The sequence below is a fragment of the Penicillium pulvis genome (assembly GCF_028828015.1).
Source record: "Penicillium pulvis strain IBT 33274 chromosome Unknown scaffold_8_segment0_segment0, whole genome shotgun sequence".
Lineage (NCBI taxonomy): Eukaryota > Fungi > Ascomycota > Eurotiomycetes > Eurotiales > Aspergillaceae > Penicillium > Penicillium pulvis.
In genome coordinates, this window is record NW_026643080.1 from 2,594,272 (window position 1) to 2,606,700 (window position 12,429).

At 50.0% G+C, this 12,429-nt stretch overlaps 5 protein-coding genes across 5 annotated transcripts; 2 read left to right on the forward strand and 3 right to left on the reverse strand.

Annotated features, from left to right (window-relative positions):
• Positions 1–249: 249 nt before the first annotated feature.
• N7503_010385 (putative Kelch repeats protein) lies at positions 250–2,400 on the reverse strand (the record flags this gene model as incomplete). Its single annotated transcript, XM_057069931.1, has 3 exons — positions 250–1,683; positions 1,747–1,892; positions 1,956–2,400. 3 exons carry the CDS (start codon positions 2,398–2,400, stop codon positions 250–252), a joined length of 2,025 nt encoding a protein of 674 aa, XP_056916542.1.
• Positions 2,401–2,794: 394 nt separating this feature from the next.
• Positions 2,795–7,410, forward strand: N7503_010386 (uncharacterized protein; the record flags this gene model as incomplete). The annotated part of the gene is made up of 4 exons (XM_057069932.1): positions 2,795–3,110; positions 3,174–6,676; positions 6,729–6,807; positions 6,863–7,410. The coding sequence occupies 4 exons, from the start codon at positions 2,795–2,797 to the stop codon at positions 7,408–7,410; spliced, it is 4,446 nt and encodes a 1,481-aa protein (XP_056916543.1).
• Positions 7,411–7,661: 251 nt separating this feature from the next.
• Positions 7,662–8,760, reverse strand: N7503_010387 (uncharacterized protein; the record flags this gene model as incomplete). The annotated part of the gene is made up of 2 exons (XM_057069933.1): positions 7,662–8,519; positions 8,575–8,760. The coding sequence occupies 2 exons, from the start codon at positions 8,758–8,760 to the stop codon at positions 7,662–7,664; spliced, it is 1,044 nt and encodes a 347-aa protein (XP_056916544.1).
• A 390-nt stretch (positions 8,761–9,150) lies between these two features.
• On the forward strand, positions 9,151–11,376 carry N7503_010388 (telomere maintenance protein PBP2). The gene is made up of 3 exons (XM_057069934.1): positions 9,151–9,973; positions 10,024–10,903; positions 10,964–11,376. Exons 1-3 carry the CDS (start codon positions 9,470–9,472, stop codon positions 10,984–10,986), a joined length of 1,407 nt encoding a protein of 468 aa, XP_056916545.1. The 5' UTR covers positions 9,151–9,469; the 3' UTR covers positions 10,987–11,376.
• A 34-nt stretch (positions 11,377–11,410) lies between these two features.
• N7503_010389 (uncharacterized protein) lies at positions 11,411–12,197 on the reverse strand (the record flags this gene model as incomplete). The annotated part of the gene is made up of 2 exons (XM_057069935.1): positions 11,411–11,904; positions 12,011–12,197. The coding sequence occupies 2 exons, from the start codon at positions 12,195–12,197 to the stop codon at positions 11,411–11,413; spliced, it is 681 nt and encodes a 226-aa protein (XP_056916546.1).
• Between the last annotated feature and the right edge of the window lie 232 nt (positions 12,198–12,429).

Below are 12,429 nucleotides of genomic sequence, written 5' to 3' on the forward strand. Positions count from 1 at the left end.
CCATGCCGGTCTTATCTGCTATAGTAAGGATTATACATTTTTTGAGATGGATAACAAAGTCTGTTCAATGCACTCGGTAGGTATTAACTGTGCTGATTATCATTGATGGTTGACTTCAAAGTATGTTTTGCGCGGTTCAGAAATGGATACCCAATTGGCCAGAATATATACTACAGGCAATATATTTCTGCATGTGGATTGATCATGCAACCAAACTTCAATATTTCTAATACTTTTGTCATATATCTATCACCGACGGCGACCAGCTCCCCCAACATTCTCAGCCCGATCAGCCATACTAACCACCTCTCCGATACCGGCTGCTTCTTGTTCATCCTCGAGAGCCATGATCTCTTCTCGGCTATCCCACCATTTCTCCTCTGCCATATTGAATGCATCCTTGCGCAACTCCTTGATGCTCTTCTCGTCATTCCGACCTTTCAGTGCCATGGCTTCGATGAGCAGTCTTTGCCATTCTTCAGAAGTACGACTAAAGAATTCACGGAGACTCTCGAAAGGTCGAGGTAATGGCCGGCTGTCGTCCGGCTGGGCGTCGGTTTCCTGTTCCTCGACTTCCAGCTGCTGCATATCCTGGGTGACCGACGGCACAGTCACATCGGCCGGGGCAGGGGATGAGGCATCAAGAGACATAGATTCGCCTTCTTCGTCATCCATCTCCTCATCCTCATCCTCATCGTCCATATCTTCATCACTATCCTCGTCTTCGTCCATGAGGTTCCAGTTCACAGGCTCCCTGTAGAAGCACTCCTTGACGCCATCCAGCTTGACGAGGTCAATAGAATACATGTCATCGAAGGTGAACTCCCGATCGCCCTTCTCAAAGGTACCGCCGTAGATAAATAGCGTGTCATCTTGCACCGCAAGTTGTGCGTTGAAGCGCCTATGGGGCATCTCGAAGCGGACCACAGCGGGCTTAGAAGGCTCAGCAGGTTCTTCTTTAGGCGTGCTCAACTGCATCAGCTCATCATCGTCATCGTCATCATCACGGAAACCACCCTTGGCTTCTAGTGCTTTAAGATTCCTCAGAAGCTCTTCCTCGTCAGCCTTGCCTCTGTCCCGAGATTTGACCTGGTTCGCTTGCTGTTTCTTGCCAGGTGCGCGTGGTCGTCGCAGACTTAATGGGAAGAATCGATTGCGGTCTGTGTTCCATGCAAACAGCAAATCGAAGAACTCGCTGTCAATACCCTCTTCACTCAGTTCGACATCATGGACTCCGCCAAACATGATACCACGACCTTTATGGTACGCCATAGTTGTTCCTGCGCGAGCCGGATTTGGCGTATTAGCGGGCTTCTTTCTCCGCTCCCAACGAATTGTGGGGACAGCAGCTGCCGGGGCATCGGATGCTGGTGGTGTAATTCTGAGGAACCAGGTATCTTGATGAACCATGGGACGCAGCACCATTTTTTGAGCACCACCCTTAACTTGCTTGCCGCCACCACCGCCGGCGGTTGCCTTCACTCTAGAGTAACCACCGTAGATTACGGCACCAGTTTCATGCGGAAGCAGGGAGAATGAAGACCGGGGATCAGGCTTCTGCGATGCCGTTGACAACGTTGGGCTGAACCAGGTGTATTTTTGGCAATCATAGATCCACAGATCCTGCAGGTACTTTGTCTGCTGGGAAGTGTCTTGGAATCCGCCAAACAGGATGATATAGTTCTGAATTTTTTTTTTTTGCTTAGCCTTGAATTCCCTGAATAACAATATTGGCTTTCATCGTACCTTGTAGTAAGTCATTCGATGACCACTTCGAGCAGGAGGACCCTTGCCCTTGGTCTCCAGACGGGTCCATTCCCTAGTGGCGGTGTCCAAATGCCAGAAGTCATTGTAATGGTAGAAAGTACCCTGCTTGGGCGATGAGAATTCGCCTGTATGAAACGGATTAGTCAAAGCACAGACAATCGCCCTGTATGTAATATGTATCATCTTACCTCCAAACAGATATACACCTCCGCTGTTACCTCCACGACACCATGCATGTCCACTTCGGGGCAAAGGGCTGTTGGGGCTAGTCACCTCCCTCCATTCACCCCGATCGATCAAGTAGACGAAGAGGTTATTGAAGAATGTTGCATGTGTTCCATCAAAGTACTCGCCGCCAAAGAGCAATAACTCATTACGATTAGACGGCGACGCAAGAACAGTGGCCGATGAGCGTGGAGCAGGAGGTTCGGACACAATTTCTGTCACCTTCAAGAACCTGGCTTGCTCCTCAGCATACTGAGCCAGGATCGCATCCAGATCGGCATCCTCGGCGTCGCTGTCTGCATCCTTGCCTTTGACTTTGGACTTCTTTTCCTTTTGAGCAGTTTTCTTGGACTGCTTAGCCGCCACTCGAGCTTTATGCTCAGCGGACTTTTTGTCCTTCTTACCCATGCTTGAGTTGAGGTTTTTGCGCCGGTTTCTGGCAGGCTTGCAAGTCCTGGCGGGGCATGTAGAAAAAAAAGGTTTTCCCCACATACAGATCCGCTCGGCCTCTTAATAGGTGCGCTGATCTCTATACATCTTTACAGCGTACGGAACTAGGATTAGATTTAGGAAGAGTCAGTGTGATAGTTTATATGAGCCATAATAATCTGTTAAAACTATCAAAACCCAAATTGACTGATCTCAATGTGTTGTATTGCCTTTTGATCGTGACTTTAAGTGCTTCGCTCACGGGCCTGACCGCTCACGTGCAAGACGCGTCCCTCGAATGGTTTCGCGACGATCAACTGTCCAGTCGAAAACATGATAACCCGCCATAACGCCATGAGATTACCACGCCCCCATGACGGAAAATAATCTTGCTGTACATCTCAAATGGCTGCTGAACCAAGGCTCCTCCTTGCACCCGTCCTTGTTTACTGGATCTCCTCCCATACAACGCGAGCGCGTCTCCCAACAACCCCCTCTACCCTCCGACGAAAGCGAGCTCTTGGGTGCGATTATTGACGACACCCAGAACACCGAAAATGTGCTAAACGAGGACATGGCGAAACTGCAAAATTCATTGTCCGCACGAAAACCTCGATTATTTAGCCGCCCAGAAACATGGAAAGAGGAGCCGCCCTCAACATCGAAGAAGGCGTCCACCTTGGTTCCAGGTACGCGTGGATATAACAATATAGACAACTTGTGGATCTTCTGACAGGGATTGATCTAAATAGACTCCAATCTTGAACCACCGCGATCCTCTTTCGTGTCTCGACTGAAAGCGACCCCACTTCGATCGGAGCGAAAGCTTGAAACGCCGTCTTTTGACGATGTTGAAGCCATTGACCTCACGGGAGACCCGGAACGATTCATCCCATCCTCGGCAACCGACTTGGGAGAGCCTCGACGACTATGGTCCGGGGATGTTGCAGCAAACGAACAGCCCGGTGAAAAGCGTGGGAAGAAGCGAAAGAGCGACGAATACACATCGGACCTTCTATCACCCTCGAAATATGCGTCGAAGGTGCGAAGCGCCACGGAAGCCTCTATTTCTGAACTTCCTTCAAGCTCAAATAGGGTGAAGCCATCAAATGGCGCAAAACAGCTCAGAACCGCCTCCCCGTCCCCTAAAAAAAGCCATCGGAAGCAAGTCATTGCCGACTCCGACGAGGAAGATCCATTTGACGATTGGACAGGAGATGCAGACGACATGATTTTGGATATTGATCCAGTGCTATACCCAAAACTACCTAAAATCAACACCGCAAAGAAGGAGAAGAACCGCCGCGCCGAAGACACTTGTTATGAGCGCTCGCCAACTCGGACTTTGTCAGAAAAGATACGGATAGAGACTCAGATGGAACAAAAGAAACCACCCAAAGCCTCAGCAGCTTCACAGCCATATCCTGGGCTCAAGTTTCCCAGCTCTCAGCCCAAAGACGAGTCTGTTCTCAAATTTGTAGCTCTCCCAGCAACATCTATGGGGCATTCTATCCGCCAGCTGAGGCAGACACTGCAGAAGAATTCAGAGGTTGTTTACCAACAGGCAATGGAAGGCCAGCCAGCCCCGGATCTGATCGCAGAGAACAAAAGCCTTGTGTCACGAATCCAAGCAATTGAGGCTTTACAATCCCAGCAAGCATCTTACAACAGCTGCCTCTCTAGAAAAGAGAAATTGAAGCAGAATCTTATGAAAGTGATATCCCAGGGCCTTGACCCAACAACTATGCCAGATGAACTTTCAAAAAGCCGAGCTGTGGAGTTGGAGTTGGAGCAAATTCAGGCAAAGATCCGCGAGCTTCTTCCTCAAGCCAGGATATTTGATTTGACCAAATGTTCAGAAATGGATCGAGCAACTTCAGTGTCAAGTGACTTCCATTCAGACCGCCATACCTCCAACAACCAGTTTGAAGTCTTTGGGTTTACCAGGGAGTCACCACCAAGAAAACAGCACACTTCTTTCCCCAGCCCTAAATTGAGCAATAAAAACCTCACGTCCCGGACTGGGCAAAGCATTCCCACCCGCAGTGCCGAGGAAGGTCGTGTCTCTCGAAACATGGGCTCACCAGCGATAGACTTGGATGATTTTGATTGGGATGAGAGCGATGAGGAGATGCTAGATGTTGCTGGAAGCCTTAGCAAGGACCCGCCAATGTCTCTCAGTGACAAAAACATTCAGAATCGACCAGTCTTTGCCGAGACCTCTGGAAACACCTCTCGAATGCCACCGCCAAAGAAGTCACCCGGCCGTAGCAACTTTTGGGCCAATAATGCTTGGTCCCATGAGGTGAGAACTGTTCTGAAGGATAAGTTCCACCTTCGTGGCTTCCGCCCGAACCAGCTCGAGGCTATTGACGCAACCCTCGCTGGTAAGGATACCTTTATACTGATGCCAACCGGTGGAGGAAAGTCACTGTGTTATCAGCTTCCCGCGGTTGTGATGAGTGGCCGTACCAGTGGCGTGACAATTGTGGTTTCTCCCCTATTAAGTTTGATGCAAGACCAGGTCTTTCATCTGCAGAAACTGAACATCAACGCCCTCTTGGTGAATGGCGACACTGACAAGGCTGAGCGATCACACATCCTCGATCAATTATCAAACGGTGGCGGAGAGGGGATGGAATTGTTATACATCACACCAGAAATGCTCAGCAAGAACCAGACCCTTGTAAAAGCCCTTGAGAAACTTCATCGGCGAAACAGACTTGCACGCTTGGTCATTGATGAAGCGCACTGCGTTAGTCAGTGGGGACACGATTTTCGTCCAGACTACAAGGAACTAGGTGAAATTCGAGCTAAATTCCCGGGTGTACCAGTCATGGCCTTGACTGCTACTGCCACGGAAAACGTGAAAGTTGATGTCATGCATAATTTAAAGATGAACGGATGTGAGGTGTTCCTACAAAGCTTCAATCGTCCTAACTTGACCTACGAGGTGCGGCCCAAGAAGAAGAATGATGAACTTTTGGCTAGCATTGCTGAGACAATTACTGGCTCATATCGAAACCAGTGCGGAATCATTTATTGCCTCTCACGCAGGACATGCGAAAGTGTGGCAGATGATCTTGTGAAGAAGTACAAAATCAAAGCCCACCACTACCATGCCCACTTGCAACCCAAGCAAAAAGCTGATGTGCAGAGCGCATGGCAAAATGGTAGATATCATGTCATCGTCGCCACAATCGCCTTTGGAATGGGAATCGATAAACCCGATGTGCGTTTTGTGATCCACCACAGTATCCCCAAAAGCCTTGAAGGCTACTACCAGGAGACCGGCCGTGCTGGCCGAGATGGGAAACGCTCTGGATGCTATCTTTATTATGGATACAAAGACACCACTTTACTCAAGCGAATGATTGATCAAGGCGAAGGGAGTTATGAACAAAAGGCTCGACAAAAGCATATGCTTCGGAATGTTGTTCAATTCTGTGAAAATCGCAGTGACTGCAGACGTGTACAAGTGCTCGCTTATTTCAACGAACAATTTCGTCGAGAGGACTGTGGGAACACGTGTGATAATTGCAAGTCTGATCTTGTCTTCGAAGAGCATGACTTTTCTGAGTACGCATCGTGGGCCATCAAGATTGTGCGGAGTTTAACTCACCAAAATAATGACAAAGTCACTGTGCTGTATTGTGTTGATATTCTTCGAGGCGATTTGAAAAGACCCAAGTCACCTTCACATCGACAAAATCCCGGATATGGAAAGGGTTCTATCCTTGACAGAGCCGAAGCAGAGCGACTTTTTTATCGCTTGTTGGGCGAAGATGCCCTGGCGGAAGAAAATGTCATCAATGGCAAAGATTTCGCGGTTCAATATCTCAAACTTGGCCGCCGTGCTACTGAATTCGAAAGCGGCCAGCGCAAAATGAAGCTACAAGTGCGCGTATCTCCGGAGAAGGCTCGAGTGTCACGACCTGTCACGTCACGACCAGCCACGAAAGCAAAACCTGGGAGTCAAGCTTATCCTCAGTCTACAATGGTTTCATCGCCTATTCAGTCGGCCAATGACCGTCGACAGGCCCGCCATCAGCAACGTGGGGCGCGTGTTGACTTTTCAGAAGGCGAAGAGAGTGATGGGTTCGAGCCAATCCGAGTATCTGGAAAACAGCAACGCCATAACGTGCGTGAGTTAGGCCCACCCATCACTATTGACCAGAAGATGGATCGACTTGATCATCTTCATCGTGCTGTCGTGGAAGATTTCGAGGTTACCGCCAAAAGGTACCTCCAAGATGTAAGTTCTCTGCTCCCTTCTTTTGAAGATTAATTGCTCACTACTTTAGAAGGTCGTTGTTGAGAAGGGTCTTCGTGCTCAGCCATTTCCTGACCACATCTTGCGTGATATGGCCATTTCATTCCCCAAAGGTAAGATTTGATCCAAGGCAAAACCCCGAGGTAATACTAATTTGAATGGTACTAGATCCCTCGGAGCTTGCTGCCCTCCCAGGCATCGACCAAGACAAGGTCAAACGATATGGCCGTCAGATTTTAAGACTGGTAGACAATGCGAAACGGCGCTACCAGGAATTGACGCAAGATGCCGAGTCCAATGGCGTCGTCCCCGACCCTAACCACCACAATGTCATCAATCTCAGCAGTAGTGATGAATACAGTGACGGTGACGATCTTTTTGCAGACCAAGCGTCTACTTTTGATGCTGACCAACTCCACGAAGACGAAGATCTCACTAGCAGATATTTCCCTCCTCCCCCGTCTCCGGGGTTTGACCCTGGCGAGGACTTTGGTGGACCAGCAGATTCTAGCTCCAAAGGCCGCAAACGTCCGTACACTAAAAAGCCCCGCCGGAAGAATGGTGGCTCTACAAGCGGTTGGAAAACCAAGGGCGCCAGGTCCAAGACCACCACGGGCGGTAGCAGTCGCGCTCCAAGACGATCCTCCGCTGCCCCTCGAAAAACCTCTACGAAAGCCAAGACCCCGAAATCTACGATTGGAATGATGCCCATTTGAACCTGTTTTTTCTACGGAGTTGATCATGATTTGGCGTTAGAAGCTTGGAGCATCTATAGGCGTTTCCTTTCCCCCAAAGGTGTTATTTTGTCTAGGGGAGGGTACTTCATGGCCCCTGAGTCCATCACAAGCCGAACGAGGCACTAGGCGTGCTCCATTAAATTTACACCCCTGCACTAAAGTAGGATATAAGTAAACATAATAAGACTTCTGGCTGTATCCTGAGAACTTCCATATTTCCATTTCCCGAACTATTGAGCTAGCGAGCGACCGAAATCTATCAACCGCAGGCGCCGGGCATCGCGAGGATGATATTGCGCCACTTTAGCTCTCACAAGGAATCGCGGGATAGCAGAGTCCCGTTCTAAAATCACATAAGATGTCCCAGCCTCTAGTAGAGAAGCTAGCAAATCGTGAACTTCGGTTGCTGCCGCTTCTCGCTTATTCGTCGGATTCGAACCATCCTTTTTGCGCCGAACGAATTTGTCGATTCGCTGCTGACCGTCATCAATTTCCGTTGTTTCATTCTCTTTTTGCTTCTTTGGTTTTCCATGAGCTGTATATCCTGCGTTCAGTGTTGCGTCGGATACCTCCAGGGCATCTCCCACCGTAGGGCCGCCAAGATTCTCTGCAGCAAGCATCGGCGCCAAGGTTTCGTCAATAAATGTGTTCAAAGAGCCCCTAAGATTCTCAAATTCGCGTTCGAGCACTTTGTTCCTCTGTTTTTGTTGGCTAAGTACTTCCTGGGCAACCTGTGAGGGTGTTTGTTCTTGCTTCCGGGCGTTGGCATTGCGAATCCGTTGGAGTCGTTCTCGAAGTCCACTTGCAATCGCCTGAGAATCTCGTAAATTGGCCTCTTCAACACGAAGCTGTTCACGATCTGCAGATAATCTCTCCGCCGTCACTGAGACAAAGCCCTTGCTTTCTTTAATGAGTCGGGAGGTCTCGTCAATTGCTATCAACGAAGGCAGGACCGAGTCTGTGACTGGAAGCTCTTCTTCAGACTGAAGCAATGAATCATATGCTTTTTTGGCTCGTCGTGCTTCGGAAACACGTGCCCTTTGGTCAATTTCGCCGTCCAAGAGCCCATGAGAACGAATCTCCCGAAGCTAGAAAGAGATATTAGCTATGAACGACCGAGATCTAGAAAGTGCAGAATGATACCTTTTTTAGCTCATCCTCCTGGCGCCGGACCTGCTCCTGGAGCTCTCGCAGGGTTCCATCTAACCGTCGCGCATAGGCATGCAGGGCCGTTGCACTAAGAGGTTGGCTGGTGGACTCTTTCTCCGCTGCTGCACGATTCGCAACGAATTTCTGGATATTCTGCACATTTCCTTCGGGGATCTCCATTCTTGCGTTTCTTGTAGACTGAAGAAATAAAGCAATGGAAGGTCATCCAGAGTATCAGAGTAAAAGAAGTACAAAACCGCGTCGCGTTGATACCACGTGACGTAGCTGGTTTGGGTTTAGCCTGAGTAACAAGTAACGAGTAAGCTCAATCGCTCCGCTTCATCTCTCCATCACTCCCCCTTCTCGTCCCACTCCCCGAGCTTCTCTGGTTTCCTTTTTATTTCGTGTCTTCTTATTCTCTGCGAGGCGACACTGATTTGGAGTGGCATAGCTCTTTCTTGCCTGGTTTTTCCTATTTTCGCCCTATCCTTGCACACCCCCCGTCGCATCCACGACCTTCTACACCTCCCTTGACCTTTTTCCGCTTTCCATCCCCTCGACTCTTACCCCAACCCCCGACAGTTCTCCTAGTCACTGAAAGGGAATTCAAAGCAAAGAAGAACAAGAAGCTTCCCTTGCATTTTGGAAGACCCCACCATCACCATTGATCTGCGCTTTGTCGTCGACTCTCCACACCACATCTCTTCCTCCACTTCAGCCTCACACCCGATCCCCTTCCCCGATCGCCAGCACCAGCACCAGCACGTTTTCCGTGGGAACCTCTGGTGTAAATAGACGATCCATAAAAGAAGAAAACAAATTTCATTCTTGACACTCGACTTTCACGTAAGTGAAGACAAATACAGTACAGCACATTGTACCCAGCATCATGTCGGCCTCTCCTTCCAACCTTCAGTCGACCAAGCGTCCTCTCGAGGACCCTTCTTCTCCTTCGGCCCCCAACGATCAGCCCGAGGCCAAGCGACCCGCCCTGGACAAAGTAGTGCGCAGCGACGCCGAGGCCGAGACGGACGTGTCGAGCAACCAGATCCCCGCTGTTGAGGGCTCAAAGGATACCCAAGGTGACACAGTCGTCCCCGATGCACCCAATGGCAAGGATCATCCCGAGACTCAGCCTATCCAGTCGACCGCATCTCACGGTGAACGAGCTGGCTCCCAGTCTGACCAGCACACCCCCCAGGACGAGTCAAACTGGATTCACATTCGCGCGGTTATCTCCAGCCCGGAGGCCGCCACAGTGATCGGAAAGGCAGGTGAGAATGTTTCCCAGATTCGCCGTCTGTCCGGCGCCAAGTGCACCGTCAGCGATTATTCTCGGGGTGCCGTAGAGCGGATCTTGACCGTCAGCGGCCTCCAGGACGCGGTGGCTAAGGTAGGTTTTGGTTCTATATTTGCTTAGAGACCTGACGCTAATCATTTTAGGCATTCGGACTAATCATTCGTACCCTGAACAATGAACCCCTCGAGGCCCCTTCCACTGCCCAGTCCAAGACGTACCCGCTGCGTTTGCTAATCCCACACATTCTCATCGGCTCAATTATCGGCAAAGGTGGTAGCCGTATTCGTGAGATCCAGGAGGCATCTGGTGCACGACTCAACGCTTCGGACGGCTGCTTGCCGCTGTCGACCGAGCGCTCTCTCGTCATCCTGGGTGTTGCGGATGCCGTACACATTGCGACCTACTACGTTGCCGTTACGCTCGTGGAGCAACTGAAGGAACGGTTCAACGGCCCTGCTGCTTCGGCCTACGCTACCCGTAGCGGCGGTCCCGCCGGTGCCGTTCCTGGTGGCATGCAGGTTGCTCCCTATGTTCCACAGCCCGCTGGCGGCCAGTACGGCCACCCCGACACCTTCAAGCGCCACAACCCCCACCCCAACCGTGCTCAAGCAGGTAACTACGGTGTCCCGTATCTGCACGGTCAACCTGCCCCGGCTCCTGTTGGCCAGCCTGCCATGCCTTACGGCGGTGCACCTGCTCCCTACGCTGGTGGTGCTCCTCACCAGCCAGCTCCTTACGTGGGTGGCCCGCAGCCGACACCTGGTCGTGCAGGTCCACCTGCACCGGCTCCGGTGGGAGGTGCCATGCCTGGTCAGCCAATGACACAGCAAATTTTCATCCCCAACGATATGGTTGGAGCCATCATTGGAAAGGGCGGAGCCAAGATTAACGAAATACGCCATCTTAGTGGCAGTGTGATTAAGATCAACGAGCCGCAAGAGAGCAGCAACGAGCGTCTGGTGACAATTACTGGTACTCAAGAGTGCAACCAGATGGCTCTGTACATGCTCTATTCCAGACTTGGTTCGTCCCCCCGTCTCTTTGCTCCATCTACGATACACTTTTATCTAACAGCCAATCTAGAAAGCGAGAAGCACCGTGTCTAAGTCTGAACATTTTTCTCTTCTACCATGGGAGCTTGGCAAATGCCGAGCCCAAAAAGTCCACGGTGGTTTACGACAATTCTGCTTTTCTCTTTGTGTTATTTCCTTTCATCTTCAAACTCACACGGGTGTTGACGTTTTTCTAACCCCTTTCTTTCTCGCTGTATCTTATTCGAGGCGTGTGATTGAAACGTTGCCTCCTAATAACCAATCCCACGAATTTGTCCCCGTCACCCTACCCTCTATTCCCGTAGCCCTGAACATGCTTTCATCACTCCCAACCCTCTCCCAGTTGACCACCAAACACATTGAACTGTCAAGAAAGCCAAAGAAAACACCATTTTCATTCCTAAGACCAACACCTTGATTTATTAATTCACATGCCGTTCTCCACCAAGCATCCAGCAAATCAGCCCATCACCTTTTACTAAATCTTCTGAAAACTGACATGCTTCACCTCCAACCCAGGAATAGCCCCCAACGACTTCTCACGAATGGGCGAGATACTGGAAACAAACTGCTCTGTCTCCCTTGACTTCTTATGCGCGTCAATAGACTCCCATCCAACAACCAGGAGGTGAAGCGTCGCTTGCCCGCTCGGACTCTTCGCATGTTGCACCAAACTCGGCCGATCCACTTCCCCCATCGACCATGATTTTAGACCCGACCCTTCCGGCAGCTGTTGAACCATTACTGCCCGAAAGTTGATTAAATCACCATTGAGCTGTCTTTTTTCTGGGACAGAGAGTGAGTTTGCAAATGATAAAGTGCATAGCTCCGTTATTGGATTCTCGGTTAGTGCGTCGGCGCTGCAGAGAGGTGGGCTTAGAGTTGCGTAGATTGAAGTTGGAGGCTGGGCATTCAGGTCAAGGTATGGAGTAAGATGTTCTGTGCTTGCGGAGCCTCGAGCATCGGTCCAGTCTGTTATTCCAGTTAGCTATCTCCTAGGGTATTCGCACATAAGAGTCGTAGATGCTTGGTAATATCATAATTATTAACTTCATGATCATGATTCTGGCTTACTCACTAATTGCCCATACTATCGTATTGTCATCCTCCACTGAACGACCCCATGCGGAGCTCTGGTGCCCGCTTTCGTGTTGGATGTTGCGGAAAATAGTCAGAAGGTGTTCGCCTTCCTCGTTGTTCGGATCTTCAGGCCGGACGGAGGGCTTCACCCTGAAGAAGATGAACTCGCTGGTTGTTTGAGACATGGAGACCCTGCAGCGAGCAATGGAGTAGAGGTGGAGTGCTTTTTATTATCTTGAGTGACAATGTAGATGTAATTGGTTCGAAGTTAACGTTGAACTACATGTGATGTGACCGTAATATGATGTAAGGGTTCCGGTCTTCATTAAGCATCATGCCGGTAAACATATCAAAGACTGAAAAGGAGAGAAAATAGCTAAACATACTATGTACACTCCATCAGGGTTCGAGAAACAT

Excerpts from the sequence above, each read along its gene's own strand:
- N7503_010388 (XM_057069934.1), top strand. The coding sequence starts at position 9,470 with ATGTCGGCCTCTCCTTCCAACCTTCAGTCGACCAAGCGTCCTCTCGAG. Across the intron at positions 9,974-10,023 it reads TCCAGGACGCGGTGGCTAAG|GCATTCGGACTAATCATTCG; the intron begins GTAGGTTTTGGT and ends TAATCATTTTAG. Across the intron at positions 10,904-10,963 it reads CATGCTCTATTCCAGACTTG|AAAGCGAGAAGCACCGTGTC; the intron begins GTTCGTCCCCCC and ends CAGCCAATCTAG.